This window comes from Diplotaxodon limnothrissa, unplaced genomic scaffold, assembly GCF_057381915.1.
Source record: "Diplotaxodon limnothrissa isolate DT_005_m unplaced genomic scaffold, D_limnothrissa_male_GT1.1 unmapped_scaffold_1, whole genome shotgun sequence".
Classification (NCBI taxonomy): domain Eukaryota; kingdom Metazoa; phylum Chordata; class Actinopteri; order Cichliformes; family Cichlidae; genus Diplotaxodon; species Diplotaxodon limnothrissa.
This window is the reverse complement of record NW_028188555.1, coordinates 795,704-821,201: the sequence shown is the minus strand read 5'-3', so window position 1 is coordinate 821,201 and position 25,498 is coordinate 795,704. Positions and strand designations below refer to the sequence as shown.

The following is a 25,498-nucleotide window of genomic DNA, read 5'->3' as shown; positions in this document are numbered from 1 at the left end:
GACTCCACCTCTCTGGGTACATCTCAGGCCCTCCAAAGTACGGAGGCCTATCTCCCCTCACCACACTCCCTGCCGGTGGCTGATGCCCTCAGACGTTGGTGTGTTGGTGGTCCTTGTCGTCTGGGGCTGGGCGCTCATGTATGTACCGGCTCACTCCTGGTGGCCGATTGGCGATTCCCCCCCTTTTGGTGGTCCTCCTCGGGTCCTTGTACTCTGGGGCCTCTGGATATCTGGGGCCTGGATCTCCTCCATACCTGCTTCATACCCTGGGGGACAGGGCTATGGCTCCCCACACTCCCTAGCAGATCATTACATGGAGAAACCTTTGGAATACAAGCATGCTGATCCACACAGGTGTGCACACAGGTGTACACACGGGTGTTCACAGACGCGGACTACACCTTTATGGCTGCTGCCTCTAAGCACATTGTGCGCTGTCTATCTTGCGTGCTGCACAATATCGTTTATTATTTAGTATCTACTGTTATCTACTACTAGCTAGTTTATTGTGATGGTGCTGTTTTTATTATGTTGCTTGCTTTCTCTTCTGTTTTTTTTTCTCCATACAGGTGATCCAGGTGTTTTGTTTGTTTTTCTTTTTTTCTTCCCCCCTTTCTCACCGTCTCTTCTCCCCTTTGGTTTTCTTTCTCTCCCTCTCTTTCTTTCATTCTCTCTCCCTGTCCTGTCCCCCAGTCATGTCTGTCCCGTTTGTAGCAACCGAAAATAAAATAAATTCATAATTATAATAAAGGTCAATCAAATGGACCAATATGGAAAGGCCATGATGATCCACTTGGTAAAATAAATCCGCTTGGCATCTTTCTTGGCGTTAAGACAACAATTCTGATGGCTAAAGATCCAAACGGGACACACAAAAAAAAGAGACACAGCTCTGTGTTTTCCAATTTGTCATCGTTTTGAAAGTTTACATTTCTTCAGTGTTGAGCAGCAGAAATGAGACTTTCCTGTCAGAGGTCATTTTTTAAAAAATGAGGTGAATCAACCATGAAAACCATGAATCAACATGTGAACATGAGCTGATGCTGCTGAAGTGAAGCAAAGTTACAGAGCTTTGATTAATATTGAGTAAGAACTGGACTCTCATACAGCGAGACTCAAATGCCTTTAAACATCAGCTTATCCTGCTGATCCAAGTCCAACACTGAGTTTGTAAAAACATGTTTGTCAATCATTTTGTTTGGTTTCTGAGGAAAAAGATTCAATAAGTTGCTGCTAATACACAACATTTCATCATATTTCCTCATAACCCTCTTTTGTCTGACCATTTGATCCCATTTGAATTTGCAATAAAGGATCCACAGAGTTTGGTGACAATAATGACAGTAGATGTTTGTGTGAAAGTGCTGGAAGCAAATGAGTGTGTGATGTTCTTTCAGTGTTGCACTTTGTAGACGCTCCCTGAGCACTGGTCTCACAGCCAGCTGCACATAGAGACCAGTGTTGTTAGTCCAGGTCAGAAGATGACTTGTTGGAATGAAAATGAGCTTGTAGTTTGTCTGCTTTAATAATGTGACTGGAAAAAGGTGTTGGACTTCAAATATGTCCATTTCTTTCACACTTCACCTTTAAAAGTGAAGCCATGTGGTTCCTGGAAGGAAAAACACGACTTTTTCAAGTCTTTGTCCTGTTTTTATGAGAAATGTACGACTTTAATGTGAAACATTCAGAGTTTTTTCTCTTGTTGTGTTTGTTTGAAGCTGCTTCCTGTTGGCTTCAGCTGTTTGGAGTTTCCATTTTCTAAACTTCTACATTCTGAACCTTCTTCAGCTCTGAACAGATGATGAAACACTGAATGATTTCAAGCACTTTGTCTAATAAACTTACATCTTTCATTCTTTATACAGATTGATGGACTGTGGTTTGTCAGAGATCAGCTGTGATTATCTGGCAGCAGCACTGAAGTCCAACCCCTCCCATCTGAGAGAGCTGGACCTGAGCTTCAACTACAAGCTGCAGGATCCAGGAGTGAAGCATCTGTGTGGTTTCCTGGAGAGTCCAGGATGTAAACTTGAAACTCTGAGGTCAGTCAGCATGTTTTAGTTGTGCTGAGATGAATATGATGTGAAAGTTGTGCTGACACTAAACTGCAGACATCAGGCTGATATTATACTGATCCACACTGAGGATCTTCATGGTAAAGTCTGTTTTCTTCTTCTCTGGTTTAGTCCATTGACTGCAGCAGAACAATGTTCACATTTCAAACAGTGATACTCAACGTATGGCCCGCGGCCCACACGCGGCCTGCCCACCTTTCCTGATTCAGAGAGAGGGGACCCTGATTAACTGTGTAGCTTCTTCCTCACAGTTCTAAGTATCAGACACAACAATGAATAATCCACAGCTGACTGTCTTTAGCAGGTCAAAGGTCACGGCACACAGCAGACAGTCAGAAATATTCTAACTCTGATCATTTATCAGTTGTGACACTGTGAGACTTGATCAGAGGTGTGATCATCACAGCAGAGGCCTTTGTGTCAAAGTCACTGAGGATCAAACAGAAACACATGAAGCAGATTTTCCTCTTCTGGCTTTTTATAGCAGATAACCTTCAAAATATTCTGCAGTCGATCAAAAACTGAAGCAAACCATGAAGCAACATGTGAACATGAGCTGATGCTGCTGAAGTGAAGCAAAGTTACAGAGGTTTGATTACAGACACAGCTGAGAGTTTGTAATCTGTCATCATTTTAAAAAGTTTCCATGGAACAGCAGAAATGAGGCTTTACTGTCAGAGGCCGACAGCACTGAACACAACAGCAGACTGGTGGCTAATAAACAGTGAATGATGCAGAAACAGATGTTTGAAGCTGTTCTTGGAGTACACTGAGAGAGAGAGAGCTGTGCAGGCAGGAACAGCCAAAGTCAGAGAGAATTCATGAGCATATTGATCAAACGTGAAGCAGAGTTTGGATCTTCTTTTGCTGCTGCTTCACTCAGTTTTGGTTGGAGACAGATGAAACCTGCAGCTTCAGGATCTGTGAGCTGTCCACTTTCAGCCCCGACGGCGTGTCCGTGTACGTGCCGTCGAGTGAACGATCCACGCTCTGTGTTTCCATCTTTGTGTGTTTAGCTGCTCTCATTTACTGTTTTATCTGTTTGCTGCTTGTTGAAATAGTTTGTGAGCTTTAACCTGAGATTCTGGCAAAATACATTTATATTAAACATCGATTCAGGATTGAATGAATCAACATCGTTTTATTCAAATTAAAACCATTTAAATGGGAACATGAATTTTTTACAGCCGCCTCTAATGCTGGGTAATGTCAGCTGGTCCATGTGCAGCTGGCTGTGAGGCTCAGGGAGCGTCTACAAAGTGCAACACTGAAAGAACATCATCCATAAATATTGAGTAAGAACTGGACTCTCATACAGCGAGACTCAAATGCCTTTAAACATCAGCTTATCCTGCTGATCCAAGTCCAACACTGAGTTTGTAAAAACATGTTTGTCAATCATTTTGTTTGGTTTCTGAGGAAAAAGATTCAATAACTTGCTGCTAATACACAACATTTCATCATATTTCCTCATAACCCTCTTTTGTCTGACCATTTGATCCCATTTGAATTTGCAATAAAGGATCCACAGAGTTTGGTGACAATAATGACAGTAGATGTTTGTGTGAAAGTGCTGGAAGCAAATGAGTGTGTGATGTTCTTTCAGTGTTGCACTTTGTAGACGCTCCCTGAGCACTGGTCTCACAGCCAGCTGCACATAGAGACCAGTGTTGTTAGTCCAGGTCAGAAGATGACTTGTTGGAATGAAAATGAGCTTGTAGTTTGTCTGCTTTAATAATGTGACTGGAAAAAGGTGTTGGACTTCAAATATGTCCATTTCTGTCACACTTCACCTTTAAAAGTGAAGCCATGTGGTTCCTGGAAGGAAAAACACGACTTTTTCAAGTCTTTGTCCTGTTTTTATGAGAAATATACGACTTTAATGTGAAACATTCAGAGTTTTTTCTCTTGTTGTGTTTGTTTGAAGCTGCTTCCTGTTGGCTTCAGCTGTTTGGAGTTTCCATTTTCTAAACTTCTACATTCTGAACCTTCTTCAGCTCTGAACAGATGATGAAACACTGAATGATTTCAAGCACTTTGTCTAATAAACTTACATCTTTCATTCTTTATACAGATTGATGGACTGTGGTTTGTCAGAGATCAGCTGTGATTATCTGGCAGCAGCACTGAAGTCCAACCCCTCCCATCTGAGACAGCTGGACCTGAGTAATGACTCCTCCTCTTTGAATAAGAACAACAAGCTGCAGGATCCAGGAGTGAAGCATCTGTGTGGTTTCCTGGAGAGTCCAGGATGTAAACTTGAAACTCTGAGGTCAGTCAGCATGTTTTAGTTGTGCTGAGATGAATATGATGTGAAAGTTGTGCTGACACTAAACTGCAGACATCAGGCTGATATTATACTGATCCACACTGAGGATCTTCATGGTAAAGTCTGTTTTCTTCTTCTCTGGTTTAGTCCATTGACTGCAGCAGAACAATGTTCACATTTCAAACCTTCAAAGAAGAAGAAAAATCCTCTACTGGAAAATTCACTGTGAAACTCTCAAACTCTTCATTGCACCTTAAAGTCTGTCTGACACTGAAATCCAAAGCAAAATGTGCGTTTGCTTTACAGACAGCAGTCCAACACAAACATACACACATCATCCAAAACACAGTCCAACATCCAAATCTCCTCCACTGCCAGCATGAATGATGGGAAAGAGAAGGAGCAACACTCTGACATTCAGGGTTAGAATGAGTTTCATCAAGCAGACTGTGAAGATCAAAGCTGCATTAGAAAGCTTACATGAATGAATGAGTGGACAGAAGTGGACAGAGATCATCTGAAGCACTTCAAAGGCTTTAAATCAGCACATTTCTCTTTATTCTTTATCAACTCTGTTAGTTTCTCTCAGTTTTCTGTGGAATGAAGCTAACTGCAGGCTAATAAGATGCTGACCAATAGGTTTCTATTAAAGGTTGTAATTTGTATATGAAAAAGTGCTTTGGCTCAGCAGGGATCAGCTTACAGGTAGAATACAGCTGCTGGATGGGATTAGCATGTCATAGCTATCTACCAAACTGCTAACTGGGGGATTTCAGGCCATCTATGGATCATTTTTGCTAACTGTTTATTCAGCTTAGGCTCACAGGGCTGCAGCCTGTGCCCTAGCTGTCATAGGGCAAGAGGCGTGGTCCACCTGCACAGGTGAGCAGTCCATCACAGGGCCAACAGAGAGACAGAGAAGCACTCCCTCACATCCACACCTACAGCCAATGTAGAAGCACCAATGAACCTAAGCAGCATTTCATTGGACTGTGGGAGAACATCCAACCTCCACAGAAAGGCCCAGCTGACCAACAAGCTTCAACCTACAACCTTCTTGCTCTAAGGCACTAGTGCTAACCACTTTTGCCCATTTCAGCCCAAATCCTGCATCTTCCTGTTTCTGACTCCAGGCCAGCTCCACTAACACTTTCTCATCAGACACTGCCACCTAGTGGAGGAAGTCTTAGTTCCATTTGAAGCTTCAGATTACAGTTAGTTCCTTTACAAAGAGGTGGAGGTGGTGGGGCCACAGCACCATCATCACTGAGTGCCATAGGACACTTAACCTTTGTTTCCATATGCTGGGAACTTCCTGTTGTTCCAAGGAGGACTGGAAAATGTGTGAAAATCTCCCAGTCAGTTCCTCACAGCACACTTCAATCATTTCCCTCCCACAGCATCAGGACCAGGGCTTTTTCTCTCTTTGGTCCCACTAAGAGATTTCCACACAAACACCTCATCAGTGGGACTCTCAGAGCTACCAGCCCTTTGCTACAATCACAAAGCTCTTCATTGAAATCAATGATATCAAAGCTGGAATCAAATGAGTCCAAGTCTTCTGCTGATTCAGCATCACATTCATCTTTGCTCCTTGTTCTGCATCCCCACCATGGACTTCATTCCTTTCCAAGCCAGCCTTGAGTGTCCTTTATTCAGCTCATCCTCTGCTTTACTTTTACACCTGATTTTAGCTGCTTTATCTCTCTTTCAACAGGTTTCTGTGCCTCAATCTTTTTCTTCTCTCCCTCATAACAAGACAGCTTCTTCTGCCTGAGAACATGTTGGAGTGATTTACTAATCCAGGGCTGCTTATTGGGGAAAATACTTCCTGTTTCCAAAGTAATCCCCATTTTTCCCAGAAAGAAATGTCAGTAGAAATCGATGATCTAAGTGAGAACATGAGCCTTTCAAAAGTCCCAGTGGGTGCAGTCAAAGCAGTCCCTCAGTCCCAGTATAGAGTCTTTGGTCCAGACTGGAACAGCTGTGTGCCCAGTTTGAGCTCTCTTCAGTGCTGTGACCTGACAGACCCAGAGGGGCCATCACATCACATTTAGAAGCTCCCCTGATGGAGCCACAACACATGTCCAATACTTAGTCTGTCTTGTTGGACCAACTGGAAGAAATGATTCAAGGACTTAGTCACAGAACAGAGATTCAAATCTCCAAAATCCAACTGGCTGCATCAGGACATATAGTCTGAAACTCTGCACAGTTTCCTGTTTGAAGCTGCTTCCTGTTGGCTTCAGCTGTTTGGAGTTTCCATTTTCTAAACTTCTACATTCTGAACCTTCTTCAGCTCTGAACAGATGATGAAACACTGAATGATTTCAAGCACTTTGTCTAATAAACTTACATCTTTCATTCTTTATACAGATTGTGGAAGTGTGGTTTGTCAGAGATCAGCTGTGATTATCTGGCAGCAGCACTGAAGTCCAACCCCTCCCATCTGAGAGAGCTGGACCTGTGGGGAAACAACCTGAAGGATCCAGATGTGAAGCAGCTGTCTGATCTTAAGAAGAGTCCAGACTACAGACTGGAGACTCTAAGGTCAGTAGAGTGATGGAGTGAGTGGGTGGTGCTGTCAGCAGTATTGTACTAAACACAGTCAGTATGAAACAAAGATCCAGTGTTTCCTGTAAAGCTGCAGCTTCTCAGTGAAGCTGTGAGAGGAGAACGGTGACAGGCTTCAGGATTGGACACAAACACTTCCTGTTTCTCACCTTTATGGTCACCATAGTAACGGCTGACACGCTCTGATCAAACACTGTCAACAGCCAATCAGCTCTCTGAACAAAGCAGCACGCAGACCAATGACTGCATTGATTTCCAAGTTTAAAGCAGTGAAGAACACAGTCTGTAGGTGAGGAAGAATTTAGTGAGAGCAGATGTTTGGATGGAATTCCTCCAGTTAACAGCTGGAACCGTCCATCTGGATTGTTGGGCTTGTTGTTGGGGTTCCTACAGAGCTCAGAGTGGACACACCAAGGTTCTTCTAATGAATGAAAGTCCAAACTCAAACTAGGAGGGAAAAACATTTTCAGCAACTTCAATAAAAATCCAAAGATTAGAAAAAGTGAAGCAACAATGAGTCCTAGTACAGTCCCAGCACTGACGTCCCTGCTGCTCTTTATACTGGATGTGCTGCATCACTGACTGACAGCTGATGAAGAGTCTCTGGAAACACTCGTTTATCTCCTCTGCTCTTCCTCCTTCTCTCTGCAGGTGGAGGTGATGATGGTAAACAGGACGGTGTGTGTGCTGAGAGAGGAGCAGCTGTGTCCTGATGATCCAGAGAGGTTGAAGCAGCAGCAGCTTGTGTGTAGAGACTAGAGATGGACCGATCCGATATTACGTATCGGTATCGGTCCGATACTGACCTAAATTACTGGATCGGATATCGGAGAAAAATAAAAAATGTAATCCGATCCATTAAATATCATGAAAGCACCTCACAAAACTTGCAACACCCCGTAACTCACCTCAGAACGTTAGCACTCGGAGCAGTATGCATCACGTGATAGAGCAGCTGTGGCATGCGGGACCTGTGGTGGTCTGGATAGCATTTGGAGCTTCGCTAGCAACCCGGCATTTCATCTCCGACAAAGTTATCCCCGAGAGAAGTAAAGCAAGTGTGTAAGTCCATCTCTGAATGTTTGTAAAGCATTCCCACGTTAAGCTTAACGAGCGACTGCCTCTCGCTCTCCTGCTGCTACTTCAATCATGAAACTGCTTAAATGATCAGCTGATCGGCTTTTCTGTCGCGAGTCCGCCTCACTTGTTTGTTTTTGGTCCACTTTGCGCCAGAAAGAGGAAACCAGCGGCTGAACAACAGCAGCATGTTTAAGCTTGATAAGCTGTTGTTACAATTTATTTAATATTTCTTTCTACACCAGGATCTTTTTCTACAGCTGACGGCTGGTAACTGTGCAGGGGCGGATCTAGCAAAGTTTAGCCAGGGGGGCCGATAGGGCATTAACAGGGAAAAGGGGGCACAAAGACATACTTTTCTTTCTTATTCTCATTTAAAATGTCTAGCTTTTAATAAATAATTATCTGACACCCAAAGTTTTAATTTGATGCAAAATAAATAGAAGTCCATTACTGTATATAGTGACTATTAAGTCTAATATATATACCCTAGTAAGCTATAGTACTTTTTCCTTTGGGAAGGTACCATCTGTGCAGTCTGCAATTTTGTTGAAGAAAGATGTTGAATCTATTTAATATTTCTTGAAAAATAATTGATTTCTGTGCATTTTTTTTCACACTGCATCAAATTAAGGTTGATTACGTCGATTAAGCATCATGAGGTGGAGCGTGAGGGGTGGTTCCCTATTTTTTATTTATTTATTTTTGTTGTTGCTGGGAGTTGGAACCCTATTATTTAGGTTGCTTAATATTTACGCTAAGTACTCTTTAAAATACCAGAATAGGGAGGATGGTGTAGGTTTATGTTTATTAGATTGATCAGTATTGCTGAACTATGAAATATTTTTTATGTATACAGGTATAACAGAATAGCTTTAGTGTAGTTGTTGTTTTAAACTTGAGTATGAACTTGCAGACTTGCAAAATGCAGCAAGATATTTAAAAAACAGTTTTGTTGATTAAAAAACACCATATTGGATTCATATCGGTATCGGCAGATATCCAAATTTATAATATCGGTATCGGACATAAAAAAGTGGTATCGTGCCATCTCTAGTAGAGACGCTCTGACTGGGCCATGTTACTGGGAGGTGGAGAGGAGAGCTTCATCCAGCAGTGACTGACAGAGGAATGAAGTGCAGATGACTGTCAGTGCTGCAGAGTGAACTGCTCTGAGAACAGCTCCACTGTCAGACACAATGTAGAGTCCAGCATCAGCCCTGTGTGTCCCTCTGGATCTGACAGAGGATCATCAGTGTATCTGGACTGCTCTGCTGCTGCTCTGTCCTTCTACAGTCTCTGCACAGTCTCTGTCTCACTCTGGAAAGATTTTACAACTTGTTGTAATTACAGAACGTTAATATAATATTCAAACATGTGATCTTCTCTTTATTTCTGAATCTTTACCAAATAAAGAAAAACCAAACTAACAAACAGAAGCTGTCGTGTCCTTTTTCACCACATCTGTGAATCTTTTCTGTGTTTTTCCTCTTTTCCTCCTTCCTGCAGCTCCATCTTCATCATTCTGTGTCCAGTATATGTGAACACGTCCAAAGCATCTGAGCCTCATGTTACCCGTTTGTGTGAGTTACGCCTGTCGTTGTGTTGTGGTGTATAAATAAGGGGCAGGAGACAGCGCTGGATCTCTGAGTTCTTTACTCTCAATTTCTGCAACATCTGCAATATCTAGAAATGCAAACCTGTGAGCTGTGTGTGTTGTGCGTCTGCTCGGCCACCTCTCCTCCGGCCATGCTGGAAGCAGCTGTGCGTTTGACAGTTTTATCGACTCGACAATAATCGAACAAATTAAATGTTCAAAAATATCAACTTAAGCACTTCAAAGTCAACAAAAAGCTTAAAACAATGAAATAATATTTCACTGACAAAACAACAGCTCATAAGAACGATACACAAAATAATACAGAAACAAACAAATAAAAGTTATTAACCAGGATCCATGTTTTTGTCACAAACACTGAATCAGCTGATTCACTCTTTATGTTTCTGAGTTTGTTTTGTGATTATAGTTCTGGTTTCTGTTTCTGTGTCTTCACTGTGTCCCACGTCTCCTTACTTTGGACTCTGTGTTATATTTCCTGTTTTACTTTGACAGTCCTGTGTTACTGTTTCCTGTCTCGTGTGTGTAATTGGTCCCAGCTGTGTTTCCCTCCTGCCTCCCGTTCCCTGATTACTAAACTGCGTCCACGCCGCCGGCGCTCCTCTCCACAGCTGGATTCCAGGATTTCAGAGCATCCAGCTGTGGTGAGTGATGGAGACACTTTCTCTGCTCCCTCAGTAATCAGGACAGTTTATTGAACATCAGAGGACATAAAGGACTGTTTTTCACCTGCCCGTTCTGAACCTGGACATTAAAGACTGCTGGCTTCAAGGACATTAATCCCAGTGTCAGCCAGCCAATAACAGCCTGTGTTTTTCAGCTCTTTAGGAGTCAGAAATGAGAAAGACACAGACTGCTAACCTCTCCCTGCAGGAAATAAGCTCCGCCTCTTCCTTTCCTGTATATGAGTGATTCTGACATGAGACACAATGAGTTTCCTGTTTATTGTGACTTAAAGCGAGCAGCAAAGACACTAAACTGTGTGTTTCCAGCTGAAGCTGCTTTTTGTGTTGCTCCCACAATCCTGTCTAAAACAGTCAGTGAGGAAAACTCAATGTGACTTCAGAGTGACAGAGGTAAGCGACTCATGTTGTAACTGACGTCAGACGCCGGAGATTTTGGCGGAAATTAAAGCGAATGGTAGTTTAGAATTGAACAAATTCCTTTAAGCTTCAGTATTACCAAATACACTTATCAATAGTCTTCTAACTAACAATATTTGTCTAAATCATCTCCAACACCCTGGAGAACAACGGGGAGAGTTTAGAGGCTCTCCAAGATTACATTGATCAGTGCTTCCAGGATCTTGTGATGAAGAAGGCTCAGAGTGCAAAACCTTCATCAAAACCCACCTGAAGCTGCTGGAGGACACGGTGAAGAACATCGCCTTTGATAGAGTGCATCGCATCGGCCCCATGCGGGCTGCGACCGGGAGACCACGTCCTACTGTGGCCAAGTTCGGCCACTTCAAACAAAAGGAACAGGTGAAAAGTCTCCGTGTCCATCGGTGTTTCTCCACGTCTCTCTTCCTTCTTCGTGTCATCTCTGTGTTTCCCTGCTGCCCTCATGTTTTCTGCTTTGTCTGTTAGTTCTTCCCAATTTAGGTTGATGTTCACTTCTTCCCTCACCTTTGTTATTTTCACTGTAAATAAATCTCCACTCGCATCTCCACCGCCGTCTGCATCTTGGTCCTCATTCACTCCACCACACGACTGCTGCCCCAGCCGTGACAACTTTTGATGTTTCCTCTACATTTACCTTTAAAAATTATTTACTTTGCCTTGTTTGGTATCATTTGGTATCAGATGGCCGACTTCTAAATGGTCACCATGGTCACCACCGAACTTGAGGAGTTTGCCCCCTCACATATACTAATGTGCCACAAACAGGACTTTAACATCACCAACCATTCCTATGTTATTACGGTGTATCCATATAACTGGCCCACCCTGTACAGTTATGCTTTCATGTTGACATACTGTATTAACACAATTCAGGGAGGATTCTAGGATCAGAGCTTCGGGGGGCTGAGCACCCAGAGAGCTGCCCAGCCAGCCAAGATACACTTTACTCGTCACAATGAGACTTCTTCCCCGTCTCTGTCGGTCCCTGCATCCTCCCTGTCCTCATCGTCTGTTGTCTTCGTCTCCTTTATCAGTCATCATAATTTTACCATCTCTGTGCAAGTCTGCAAATTTCTTTATTAAATCAAAAGATTCTTAAATTCATCAAGTCTCTCTGTGCCTGGGTCCTCGTCACAAAACATGACATCACTGTTTTGTACTTTTTAACAATTTAATCCCACATTTGTGAAAGAAAAGCAAAACACTTTTTTGAAAAGTCTGTAACAAAACCATCAATTCTGATCAAGGTTATTTAAATGCTGCCAAAGAAGAATGGATTGGAATAAAAAAAATACATATCCTAACCTTAATTACTGGAGGAGAATAATGAATGATGCTCATAGTGAGTAAGAAGTAAACTGAGTGCATATTTTGGACAGAGATTCACTTTTAATGTGTTTGTATAATATAATACAGATGCATAAAAACACTCCTGAAACAGAATAAATTATTACAAATAAATTATTACAAAATATTAAAAAATATTATGGATACTTTTGTTGTTAAAATGTTACCTCTCAACCAAGTTCTGCCTTTTATATTTTTAGTAGTGTGTCACACAAACAGGAAATATTGTCAAAAAAAAGTAAGTAAGTGCTGAAGCACCCCAAAAATGAACCAAAGCACCCCAAAAATGAACCAAAGCACCCCAAAAATGAACCAAAGCACCCCAAAAATGAACCAAAGCACCCCAAAAATGGGCTAAAATCGCCCCAGTTAACAAATAATAGCCCAACAGTCACTTTTATGCTTACTGTAGCTGTTAGCTAAAAACACTAATTTAGCCTAGTTTGCCCTGAATTCAGCTTTGACAGACATGATCGACTGTTTCCAGTAGAATTCCTCGTTGTCATCTTGTTCCCTCTCAGAGCCCCGTATGCTTGCAGAGACCCCTACAGTAGGGAAATGTGCCAAAGAACGTCCAAAACATTGCATTTTAGGTTTATTTATGCCTTACACACAATCCCAACTCTTTAGCTAACTTAACAACTTTGGCTAAAGTCTATAGTTAGTCTTACTCGTTTGTACAACATTTCTGGATCGCCACTGTTTGAAATGATATGACATATGACTCTCACTGAAACAGCAAACTTTGTAGAAAACACAACACTTCTGATTCTCTATCTAGCTGTTTGGTCACAGCTGTAGATTACATTATAAGTGGTTGTTCACTCTTGTCAATAATTACATTTCTAAATTCTATTTGTGCAGTTACATGTAAACAAAGTCCAATATTGTATCTAAATGATTGTGTTATGGTGGGACAGTTTCCAATTTTGTTGTATTATTGTACTAGGTATGACTGTGCAAGAGTTATCTTATCTTCCTTGCTTGCACCACACTCTTTGCAGAAATGGTGCACAGCAGCACTGCATCATGTTATTGTGTTGTATAATATACCAGAACTAATACAAAGCAATATCCATGTACACTATAGGTCCATGCCAATGTGCCCAAATGGGACCTCCATAAATGGTAAGGGGCGCAAAGGCACTTTAAGACCAGTGGGCACACCATCGGTGCACATCCGCTCGGATGCTTTTTTCTATTCATTTATTTCCCTGTTTATTTATCGATGCACAAAAGCAATTATCTCAGAGACACCATCCTCTTAACAGAGACTCAAATCAGGAACCTGCAGATTATTAGTCAGCAGCTTTAACTTCCTGTCTTTGTCTCACTAAACCTTCCACGTGGAAACTTGAGCTGCCCACTCAAGCACAGTAGGCTTTAACTGGCTCTGCTCAAGTCACTTCAGTATCTGAGAAACTGTCTCGATGCATGCCAAAGAACACTTTGACAATACGCTTGTGTTGAGTCAAATCCACCACAAGCATATTCTATGGCAGTTTAATTCCACTCCACATAAAAATAGTCACGTATTATTTCCCCCCACCACACTTCCTGCCAGTAGCTGGTGCCCCCACCCACAGTGCATTAGTGGTTCTCTGTGTTTAGTGGCTCACTCTGGGCGGCTGCTCGGTGGGGCCCGGCCCCCTGGCTCTGTTGGGCCTGTGCTGCGGGTGGGGTGCCCTCAGGTCTCGGCCCTCTGGGCCCATTTACTGCTCAGTAACATTTAATATCTATTATTTACTACTACTTACTAGCCTACTTACTGCATATTATTGGTTGTTGCTGTGGGTTCCCCACTGTGTTGGTTTTTCCTTGTGTTTTTCAGCAAGGCAAGGCAAGTTTATTTGTATAGCACAATTCAACAACAAGGTGATTCAAAGTGCTTTACAGAGACATTAGAAACAAAAACAAATAAAAAGCATGATTTAAAATTGATTAAAACAAGCAAATAAACTAACTAACTAATTAACAAACAAACAAAAACAAACAAACAAAACAGTATATAAAATCAGTAGTTAAATGTAAGTTTTGAAATTTAAGCTTAAAAGTGTGGATTTGGTGCTTTATTCAAATGCAGCTGAGAACAGGTGAGTCTTCAACCTGGATTTAAATAAACTGAGTGTTTCAGCTGATCTGAGGCTTTCTGGGAGTTTGTTCCAGATATAAGGAGCATAAAAGCTGAATGCAGCTTCTCCGTGTCTGGTTCTGACTCTGGGAACTGATAAAAGACCGGATCCAGATGATGAAATAGATTTTCAGTATTTTTTCTCTCTTCCTCTCCATCTATTTCTCTTCTTCTCTATTTCTCCCTCTTCTTCTGTTAACTTTCTCCCCAGCTTATCTTTTTTCTTCTTTCCTGACCCCCGTTCTGATTCTAATGACTCAAAATAAAGTAAAATCATCATCAAATATGACTATCAAGTGGACCAGTATAGCAAAAACCATAATGGTGGCAGAGGCCACAGAGCCAAGTGGCAGGATTTTCAACGTTCAAACCAGATAAAAAACAGAAATTAAATGGTGTTAAAAGCCATGAATTAAGGCAATTCATTCACAACATAATTACAAGTTTTACTGGACGTTAATATTTTTCTCTTTTTTCAGTGCAAAACAAACTAACAGTACACATGATGCTGGCAAGTTAAAATGTCAGTGTCTTTTATAGATAGCATGTCTAGCATCATAGTTTTATAGATCACGTAGTCAGGGTAAAAACTCCATCTCTGATTATTATTGTACATGACTGTGACATGCAGTGGCCTCAGCATCATGATGAAGGCGACCGGAGGAGATAGTTTGGTAGACATCGATGTTTTGCTGATGAAGGCTCATGTAGCGGTCCTCTTTGTCCTAAACAACAATTTACACTGTCATTTACATTTAATTAAAGTGCAGCTTAAACACAGACATAACGCACTGCAGCCTCGGCACAATTAAGTGTAAAACAGAACTATGGAAAACTCACAAACATCTGGCGAGTTTCAGATCCTGTTAAGTTAGTTAGACCTGATCTGTTTTCTCTGTTAGGATAAAAACATCAGAGGTCATGGGGTGAAAAATACCTCAAAAACAAGACTAGCTATGTCTACAACTAATGTGTGGTGTTTGAAAAGAACCTATGAGATACTTTGAACACCACAGTGGCTGCTGTATGCAGTAATGTGCTCAAGTGATTTCAAAGGGTCATTTCATGAGTTTAAGTGCGTCAGTAAAAGTTTTCACCTGCGAGGATTTCTCCTCAGGCTGTAACCACAGGTTATCACAGCCACACTGATGAGTGAAGCAGCAGCAGAAATGATGGGAACTGTAGCCATGAACTTCATGCCAGAAGAATCTCCATCGTCTGTTGAATGTTGCCACACACACAACAAAAAAACTTCATTTTGAAAACATGAAAAGTCACGAAATTTGCATTAACCTGTTATATTAAAGTGGAAAACATGTTTATCTTTTCATTACATTAGAGTTACAATTGCATCATTCAAACATTTCACTGATGAAATAACAACAAAGTTGTGATTGGAGCAGTTTTATAATGAAATTTTAAACAAATTAGCCAGAAGAAGAGCTTAAAAACATTCCAGATGTTCATCTCCTGACTGAAACCTTTCATTAATCCGCTGCAGGCGGGAATGACGACCTCAAACCATGTATGACAGAAAAGAAAGTGTTAACGCAGTTCCAAACATCCACCTTGAATCTGCGGTGTGGGTATAAATAGAAAATGTTTTTACCTCTCACAGTCACACTGAGATGGAGAACATACAATCCACCACGAAATCCACACTCACAGGTGTAGTTCCCACTGTCTTCAGATGTTAAGTTGAGCAGGTGGAGAAACACAGTCTCATTTTCTTTGATCAGTGTGAACCTGGAGTCACAGCCATGAATAAAGCCTCGGTCGTAACGATAGAGCAGACGACGCTGTTCTCCTCGGCTCCTCTCTGTGCTGATCTCACACAGTATCATCACAGTAACATTCAGAGTTGTTTTGCTGCATATTTGAGTGGAATCGGGTTTCTTTCCAATTGTCTTCACAAGAGTCTCTATAAATTGTTCCAGTTAAAATGAAACAAAATCAGGATTATAGTTTCTATATATTTGTTGTTGTGGGAAAATCAATCACATATATTATTTCACTAACCTAACTAAAGCTTTCTTCTTAAACACCTGGCTTTACAGCTTTTCTTTTTTAATTATATATATTTACCTTCACTGCTAAAAACCACAAGCAGAAGCAGGAGAAAGCAGAGTTTCCGTGCAGTCATGCTGGTGAGGAAGTAACTGTGGCTGACAGTGTGAGGTAGACTATAGTGAAAGCAGGAAGACTTGCACCCTCCTTATTTCACCTCTTGTGTCTACACTGAAACTTTTACTATGTCTAAAATAGAAGTGCATAAAAGTGGAAGGACAGTAGAAGGTAAACCACCAACATTGTTTAAGCCAGACTGATCTCTCTGTTTATCTGGATGGACATTGTGTTCAAATTATGATGAGATGTTTGTTCAAAAACAAAACTAGTCTGATACAAAGAGTCATGTTTGCCACAGTTTATTGTGTTTGTATTGTATTAAATCTGAGAGCCTGAGTTGGAGTATTATGACTGAATGGTCTCCATTACTGGGAAACAACTATCCAGTGTGAAAAGATGGACGTTTATTATAATATATGAATATTATTATATTAGTATGTCACCTAAAGTTTTATATACTTTAAAATGTTTCATAGAGCTTTATTATCCACTCCCACAGTTCCTGCGCTTCTTGCTGAGCGTGTCTTGTTGTCGTGTTGATGGTTCACTGAGATGATAGTCTGGTAGGAATCACTCGATGGCTGCTGAAGGTTTGTATAGGGCTGATCTGGCTCATCGTCATCCTTTAGAAAAGTGAAATATTTTAGGTATTAATCAAGTTCAACCCGGTCTACCCACACACTCTATTGATCTTTAAATCTCTCCATCTGTTGCCTGGATTATTTAATGTTTCTGCTCATTTCTGTAAGAGCTTCTTCACAAAATAAAGGACACTGAAGTTGGCACTAATAGTATTATAACACTAATCTGTAATTATCTATATAAGTAGTTAACATCCTAAAACATAAATGTACATGTTTTATGTTTACTGGCAAACTTTTAACTAGCTGCTGTAGATCGTAGCAATAAATTGCTCACCAAACCGTTGGGATTTTCAGGTACAGACACTCCAGATGTTCCTGACCTTAAGCAGCCACGTTGATAAGAAAGGATGTCAGCATTAGTGTAACACTATTCACATTCAAACAGAGAAAAATCAAGTAAGAACATCTACATTTATATTATCTTCTCTCTTAATAATGATAATTATTTTTGGAAGGATAAAAAGTGTTCATTCTAGACATGATGTTTAACATACACCGAATTCTCATTTATTGAAATGTGATGTTTCCTTTTACTTTCTCTACATCTATATCATCTTTGAATTACTGCAGCAAAAATAGTCTCACCCATTACTTTTCCTCCAGTAGATAAATCCCACGATAACTCCAGTTATAAAGATGATCACAACACCGGGCAGATAAACGGAAAAAGATTTGTCTGCTGAAGTGTGGGCCTCGTTTGTGTCTAAATCATTGAAAAGATGCATTTGTCAGTAAAATCATTTACTTTCATTTCCTGGAAATCAAAACACAAATCAAACACAGTTTACGTCTACTGAAACTCTGAGTGAAGTAATGAAACCCCAGTTTTATAACCACAGAGCTTTAAATATTGTCACTGTGCTCTTTTCTTTTGTCTTCTTCTTCTTCTTTTGCATCTTTTCTGAATATTACTATGAACTGAAATTGGTCCAACTGCTTATATACATTCACTGGCCACTTTATGAGGTATACTTGTTCAGGGTGTAACACAAATATTTCAGTGTTCATTTCATTTGTCAATCACATGTCAGCTTCATCTTCCTGGTTAAATAAAGGTTAATAAAATAATAAAATGTCAGCAAATCAATGCTCAAACAGAGCAACATGGCACATGTTACTGGTCCCAGTGCTTCACAAACTGCTGATCTGCTGGGATTTTCCCACACAATCATCTCTGTTCACAGACAATGGTCTGAAAAATAGAAAATATCCAGTGAGCTGTGATTCTCTGGGTAAAAATGCTGTTTACACATCAAACCTTGAGGCAGAGCGGACCACACTGGATATCACTGCTGTCCTCTAACAACAGCAAGCTGAGGCTACAGTTTGCAAGTCTGGACAACAGAAGACTAAAAAAACGATGCCTTGCCCGATGAGTTGATTTCTAACAGTTCAGACTGCTGGTGGTGTAATGCTCTGTGGGGGATTTTCTTTGCAAACTTTGGACCCTGTAGTAACCACTGAGCATCATTTAAACACCACAGCCTGCCTGAAGGTTGTTGCTGACCACATTCATGTCTTTATGCCCAAAAAATACCCATCGTCTGATGGCTGCTTCCAGCAGGATACCACACCATGTCACGGCGCTCAAATCATGTACGGCCTGCGCAGTCACCAGATCTCAATCCAGCAGAGCACCTTTGGGATGTGGTGGAACGGAAAGTTTGCTTCAAGTAAGAGCAGCTGACAAATCTGCAGCAACTGTGTGATGATGTAATTTCAATATGTCTTGAGAATCTTTGAGGAATGTTTTTAGCGCCTTGTTGTGCCACAAAAAATGAAGACATGTTTGATGGCTGAAGGTGGTCCAACTCGGTTCAAAGATGTACCTGATAAATGAGTCAGTGAGAGTATTTAAACTGCTGTAAGTGAAAATAAGAAGAAAAGAAATGAACAAATTACAAGAATAAAAAACACATAAGCAGGTCAATACAATGCTAACACAGTGCTGAATAACTGTGTCAGATAAAGAAACCAAAATGCATTTACCTTCCACAGTGACACTGATATGGACAATATATGTCCCTTCAGTGTTTGTACACTCACAGGTGAAGTTCCCACTATCAGCTGGTGTTAAACTGGTCAGCTCCAGAAAGGCAGTCTGATTTTCTTTTGTTATTGAGAACCTGGGGTCACATTCCTGAGTAACGTTCTCTCCGTGTCGATACAGCAGATGACACTCTCCTCCTGTGTCCCTCTGTCTTTTGATCTTACAGATAATCAAAACAATAGTAGTCTGACTTTCCTTGTTGCAAATCCGAGTGACATCGTGTTCTCTCCTGACTGTCTTCACAACAGTCTCTGTAAACAGGGACAGCAAAATACGGTAAATACAAGATTCAGCCTGTGTCAGAGAGGACTTTAGTTTCTATATTTTGTGAATGTTAAACCATCTTTTTAATCCCATAATAATGTGTTTAGTTTAAACTAAAAGCAAGGAGGTTATAAATTTAAAAATATTAATAATGCATAATGAAAATAGTTTCCTTGTATTACCTTCAGCATCATGGGACACAGCTAGTGGTAACAGCAAAATCAAGCAAAGTTTTGATACGTCCATGCTTGTTAACATGTCTGTGAGCCACCGACAGTGAAGAGGAAGATGTGCGGAAAGAAACAAGCTGAAGCTTTCCTGGCTAAGCAGACGTCAGACTGTTGCCCTTCACGGGGCAAGTGTGAAATGATGTAAAAAGGAAGTGTACTGACAGGACTTTCATATTAAAAGGCTGTAAAGTTGAAACACTGTGCGAGCTCCCACACAAAAAGAAAACAAGCTAATTTTTCTTTATCACAGAGGAATTATTACACTGCTAACTGTCATGTTCGCTGAAACTGAAGGATGGATAATATTGTAAAAGTAACAACAAAACTACCATTTATCATAACATTATAAGCATTTTAAACTAAAATAGCGTGTTACGTCATCAAACCGCTTCATCCAATCACTCAGATACTTACAAAGTTTTGACTGCATTACCTTTAAAATTTGTACGAAGATGAGCATAAAATGAATAAAACTGACATGCTTGCATTTGTTGTGTAGTGCAACAGGTGTATGTGGCTGAGGGATTCCCATGATGCAATGCGTATTTCTTCTTCAGTCACCTTTCCTACTCACTGTGTGTTAATGCAGCTCTCTGCATTGAATCATACCTGTTATTAACCTCTGTCTCTCTTCCACAGCGTGTCTTTATCCTGTCTTCCTTCTCTCACCCCAACCGGTCGCAGCAGATGGCCCCGCCCCTCCCTGAGCCTGGTTCTGCTGGAGGTTTCTTCCTGTTAAAAGGGAGTTTTTCCTTCCCACTGTCTCCAGACTGCTCACTCATAGGGAGTCATATGATTGTTGTGCTTTTTCTCTGTATGTATTATTGTAGGGTCTGCCTTACAATATAAAGCGCCTTGAGGTGACTTTATATTGTTGTGATTTGTCGCTGTGCAAATAAAATTGAATTGAAAATTGAATTGTGAAGGCCACACCAGAAGCCACACAATTGGGAAGTCAGTAACGTCAGACACCAGCATCTTTATTTTAATTTTAATGCACATTTCCACAAACATAAATAACGACACATGTCCCATAAACAATTTCTGGTTAAAGTTTTACTGGTGCTGGAGGTCTGTTGGACTGCTGAGGGTAACTGGAGAGAAAATGATGTGTTGTTTTCATTGGACGTTAAGGCGTCTGGGAAGGGATCTCAGACCATTTACATCCTGGGCCATCTGACCTCAGGAAATCACATGATAAGGTGCGGCCAGGTTTCACAATGAGCTCACCCGAAACCCTGGCTGATTAGGACCCACACCCGCTTTCACACCTTGGCTCATGTGATTAGGTAGAGGATCATCAGGGGTCCTTTGTCCCTCTTTGGGGGGAAACTCCCACTGGTTTTAAGTCTGGGACTCCCCACCATTGACCCTTAGAACTGAAGAAGCTTCTCGGATGAGAGGTGAAACGTCTTCAAGCAACTCAAGAAGTCCAGACGCTTTTCCTTCCAAGCTCCTTAGACTACGATGACCTGGATGACTGAGAACCTTCACAGACTTAAGTATTAAATTAATAGTTGGTTTTCATTCTTTGTTTTTAGATTTTTTTTTTCTATTCGTATCCTCTCGTGTATTTAACTGGCCAGTTCAGTCCAATTTACTTTGGGAAATATTTAATCTGAGGTAGGGATGCACCGATACCGGTATCTGGTATCGGCCTCGATACCACATTTTCTAAAGTACTCGTTAAAAGTTCCCCGATATCGAGGACCGATACCACGGTCTGAGACCTGTCTATGTTTGAGCGGCATGTAAGGGGTTAATCACAGGCACCGAGTGCCCGCCCCCAGGCCCCGGCTGCGTCTCAGAGCTGGGAGAAGGCGAGGCGAGACAAGTCAGCCGTGTGGAACTATTTCAAAGTGAACGAAGACACGAAAACAAAGGCGGACTGCAAATTGTGCTCATCGAAATTGTCCAGAGGAGGCTCTAAAGGTAGCGCATTTAACACAAGTAATTTAATCAAGCACCTAAAATCCCAACACGACAACGAGTACAAAGAGTTTACCCACGCTTATTTACCCACGCTTATTAGCACAGAGGAGCATAGCTGATGCTAAAGCAGTGGGACGGAAAATAGTTGGGCATTTTAAACATTCCGACTTAGCCTACTCCCGCCTCGAGGACATTCAGGGACAGCTCAACCAGCCAATAAAGAGACTGCAGCAGGACGTACAGACACGCTGGAACAGCACATATTACATGACATCAGTCCTATTTTTCCACATATTAATACATTTATGAATTTTGTGCAGGTATAAAGATCGCTTCTTCTCCAACAACACTGCTCCAGAGGCCAAGCTGCACCTGAAGCAGGAGCTTCTAGAGGTGAGGCAGAGGGGAGTCGGGCAGAAGCTGCAGAACCTCCTGCTAAACTGTTCCTCAAGGCCCAGGCTGCCGCTGGCAGCAGGTGCTGCCATTGAGCTCGACACATACCTCGGAGAGGCCCCAAGCCCTCGTGAAGACAGTCCTCTGAAGTACTGGGGTGTCAACAAAATCAGGTTCCCCACTTTGGCTAAAATAGCCTGTAAATAGCTCTCAGCCCCATGTAGCAGTGTGGACAGTGAAAGGCTTTTTAGCTCAGTGTCACACATTATAGATGAAAACAGAAACAGTCTGACTGCTGATGATGCAGAAAAGCTACTTTTCTTAAAAAACCCTGCCACTCACTGTTTCTCTCCATTTAGTGAGTCATCTTAGACTTGATGTTAATACCTACCTCAGTTGCACTGACTGCCACAGTTCTATGTCAGTGGATGTTGTTAGTTTATTCACATATTGTGCACTAAATGGCAAAGATGTTTATTAATGCCCCTTGTGTTGTCCAAAGCAGCAGAGTTTAAAATAAACTGAAAAATACTTGAGTTGCACTGTCACTGTTTACATTTTTTTTATAATTATTTATTCTGTAATATGTTGCATACAACATGCTTTTATTTTAAATAAATGTTCTTAATTCCAAACCAGTCCCTTGTTTGTTTGTTGTTAAATTATAGGACTAAAGCTGTTACCTGTAAATTTAAATCATGTTTTTATTAAGTACTCGGTATCGGCGAGTACTGAAATGCAAGTACTCGTACTCGTACTCGTTTCCAAAAAAGTGGTATCGGTGCATCCCTTATCTGAGGTAAACATTTTGCTTTTCATTTGACCCCTGACCTGTCTGCTGTAATGCAGGAGGCAGGTTTATGACCTATACTGCAGCCAGACGCCACAGGAAGCCTTCCTCCATGTTTTCTTTACAGTAATTGATTCAGCCAGTTTAAGTCTCCTTTGTTTTTGTGCATTAGATCACTGTGTGGGTTGTGTTGAGTGGTTATGTATTTGTAAGTAGCCATTATGACTTGACTAGTGGTGTTTATCTCTTTTAAGGGTCTAGTATCATCAGTTAATTAGTTTTTACACTTTGCAGGCACTTTGCTGTAAATACAACAACACTGCTGAAAACTCTAATTTAAATAATTACTACTGATGCACCTATCAAATAAACTAACATTTGCACAGGTGTTGAAATGCTGGACTCTTCCTCTCCTAAATCTGTGGCAGAGAAAAAATGTTGCAGGAGTGTTTTTTTACATGATATGTAAGAAAAATAAGAAAAAGAAAGAAACCCTGTGATTTTAATGTGAATGCATTACTGACATCTTATCCAAACACACATTGTGCACACCACTTTATCCCCTATTACAACTGCAGCTTTTATTAGTGCATGTTCACGGGACTTCTGATTCTATAGGGTCTTGACAAAAGTCTCTGCAATCAATTGATTACAATCAAGTGATTCAATTGAAACATGGAAATCAGCATTTCACCATTTTATACTATACATACATGTTTTGCTTTCAAGACTGGACAGGAGTGGCATGTGGGCGGCATTGTAGAGTGTGTTGACAGGAGGAAAACTTACACGCTCAGTAAATCACCCCCGTCACTACCTAAACCTCAAAGTCTCTAAACAGGAAGTGCATCTGCATGAAAGCTTCTGTTTTATATGCAGACAGATGACCTTTTGATGTAAAACCTTTCTCTGTATCTAGAGAAACACTTTAACTATATATTCAACTATATAGTTTAGCATTTGGTCCGTAACTATCATTTAAAAACAATAAAAAGATTTAAAAGAATATACATAGGCGGCTATAAAGACTGCAGGTCAAACATCGTGCAGATACAGAAGGACCTCCTGGGGTCCAAAATGTCGCACTATTACAGAGCAATGCTTACAATAGTCTTGCATGGTTAGCCAGTTAGACAGATGCAAATGTTAAAGAGCTAAAACAGACATGTAAATAAAATACAACATCATGTTAGCAGCTTATTGGTATTAATGTCTCTTAAAGCTCTCCATGACCTAGCTGCATCTTAACTCTCTGAGCTGCCACAGTCTTATAAACCCACCCGCTGTCTCAGGTCAGCTGATCAGCTGTTCCTGAATGTTCCCAGGACTGAGCGTAAACTTAGAGGACATCGTGCTTTTGCTGCAGCATCTCTGAAACTGTGACACGATCTGCCTTTAGAGATTAGACAGGCTCCTTCTCTGCCTGTTCTTAAATCACTCCTGAAAACTCATCTCTTCACCCTGACCTTTGACACCTTGTAAGATGTTGGTTTTTAGTTTGAGTTTTTTAGTTTATTTTTGCTGTTTTATCTTGTTTTGAAATATAGGGCTGTTTACATTTTTTATGTATTATGTGTTTTATTTTTTTACTGTTATGTTTTATTCTATTGTTCTTAACTCATTTACTGTACAGCACTTTGGTTTTGTCCTGGGTTTTTTAAAGTGCTTTCTCAATAAAGATGGATTGGATTGGACTGGAAGATAAACACTTTAGTTTGCAGTACTGTGGTGAGTTCACAGTAAAGCACTGTGTTGGACTGGCGCACAGTGATTGTGGCGTTCATGGTCAGTGTTAGGTTACCTCAAGTACAGTGGATTCATTTGCATTTAAGCTGATGATGCTTCGATTAAGTCATCAAATTTCACCTTTATATCAGCTCTATAAGCCAATTCTCAGGATACTGTTAGTGTAGGAAATGGAAAGACAACCAAGATATCTGTGAAACGTCTGCTTACATCTTGAATTCAGCTCCGGCGTATGTGGTAAGTTGTTAATGAGTGACTTTAATTTATTATTTGTTCACATGTGGCTATACACTCTACTGAGAATAAGCATACTGTCATGATATGAGTGGATCTTCAAAACAGACATCAAAATAGGTCATGGAGAAAATAAGTAGAAAAAGTAAAGATCTTATTAGGAATAATACTGTTTGGATAATTATAACCATCATAAGCAACCGAATCATCTCAACATGTATTTGCTCAAAAATGTATTTATTACCACAAACACGTATTTAATTATCAACAAAAGGAAAATCAACAGTTTCTAGAACTCCAACAGGGGCAGGACTTGGAGGTACTGGGATTTCAGGAGGCAGCAGAATGGTACACTGGTCAGTGTCATTATTATTGACCTGTGATGGTGGATGGCCTTGGAGGGAGCTGAGAGGTAACTCAGACCTCTTGTCTTCAGGACACGTAAAGCAAACATACTCCTTCTCAGCAGCTGGAGACTTAGAGACATCCCAACTCATCAGCCTCATGCGTTTGGGCATCAAATGTTCCTCTTCATCATTAACAGAAAAAGCAGTAGAATATCTGCGCTTTCTGCAGAGACCTACCTCTGCAGTGGGTGGAGGTCTCGGAGGCAGAGGAACATCAGTAGGACACATGAAAAACATCACGTCATCATCCAGGGATGAACGATCGTTTTTCAAATCTGGATTAATGATCTTGTCTGTGTCCTTCGACTGAAAGCTGGCATCAGCAGGTGGAGGATTTGAAGAAACTGGTACATCAGAACTCATCAGCCTCATGCGTTTGGGCATCAAATGTTCCTCTTCATCATTAACAGAAAAAGCAGTAGAATACCTGCGCTTTCTGCAGAGACCTACCTCTGCAGTGGGTGGA

General features: G+C 40.9%; 1 protein-coding gene across 1 annotated transcript in view; it reads left to right on the top strand.

The window, feature by feature from the left end:
* LOC146606970 (NACHT, LRR and PYD domains-containing protein 12-like) overlaps positions 1 to 8,790 on the top strand; it is a 109,008-nt gene extending 100,218 nt beyond the window's left edge. The window contains exons 6-9 of the mRNA XM_085349104.1: positions 1,866 to 2,042; positions 4,150 to 4,347; positions 6,721 to 6,894; positions 7,570 to 8,790. Of these exons, the coding sequence (XP_085205230.1) occupies positions 1,866 to 2,042; positions 4,150 to 4,347; positions 6,721 to 6,894; positions 7,570 to 7,579 (559 nt within the window). The 3' untranslated portion in view covers positions 7,580 to 8,790. The remainder of the gene's footprint in view (positions 1 to 1,865; positions 2,043 to 4,149; positions 4,348 to 6,720; positions 6,895 to 7,569) is intronic.
* Positions 8,791 to 25,498: the final 16,708 nt, after the last annotated feature.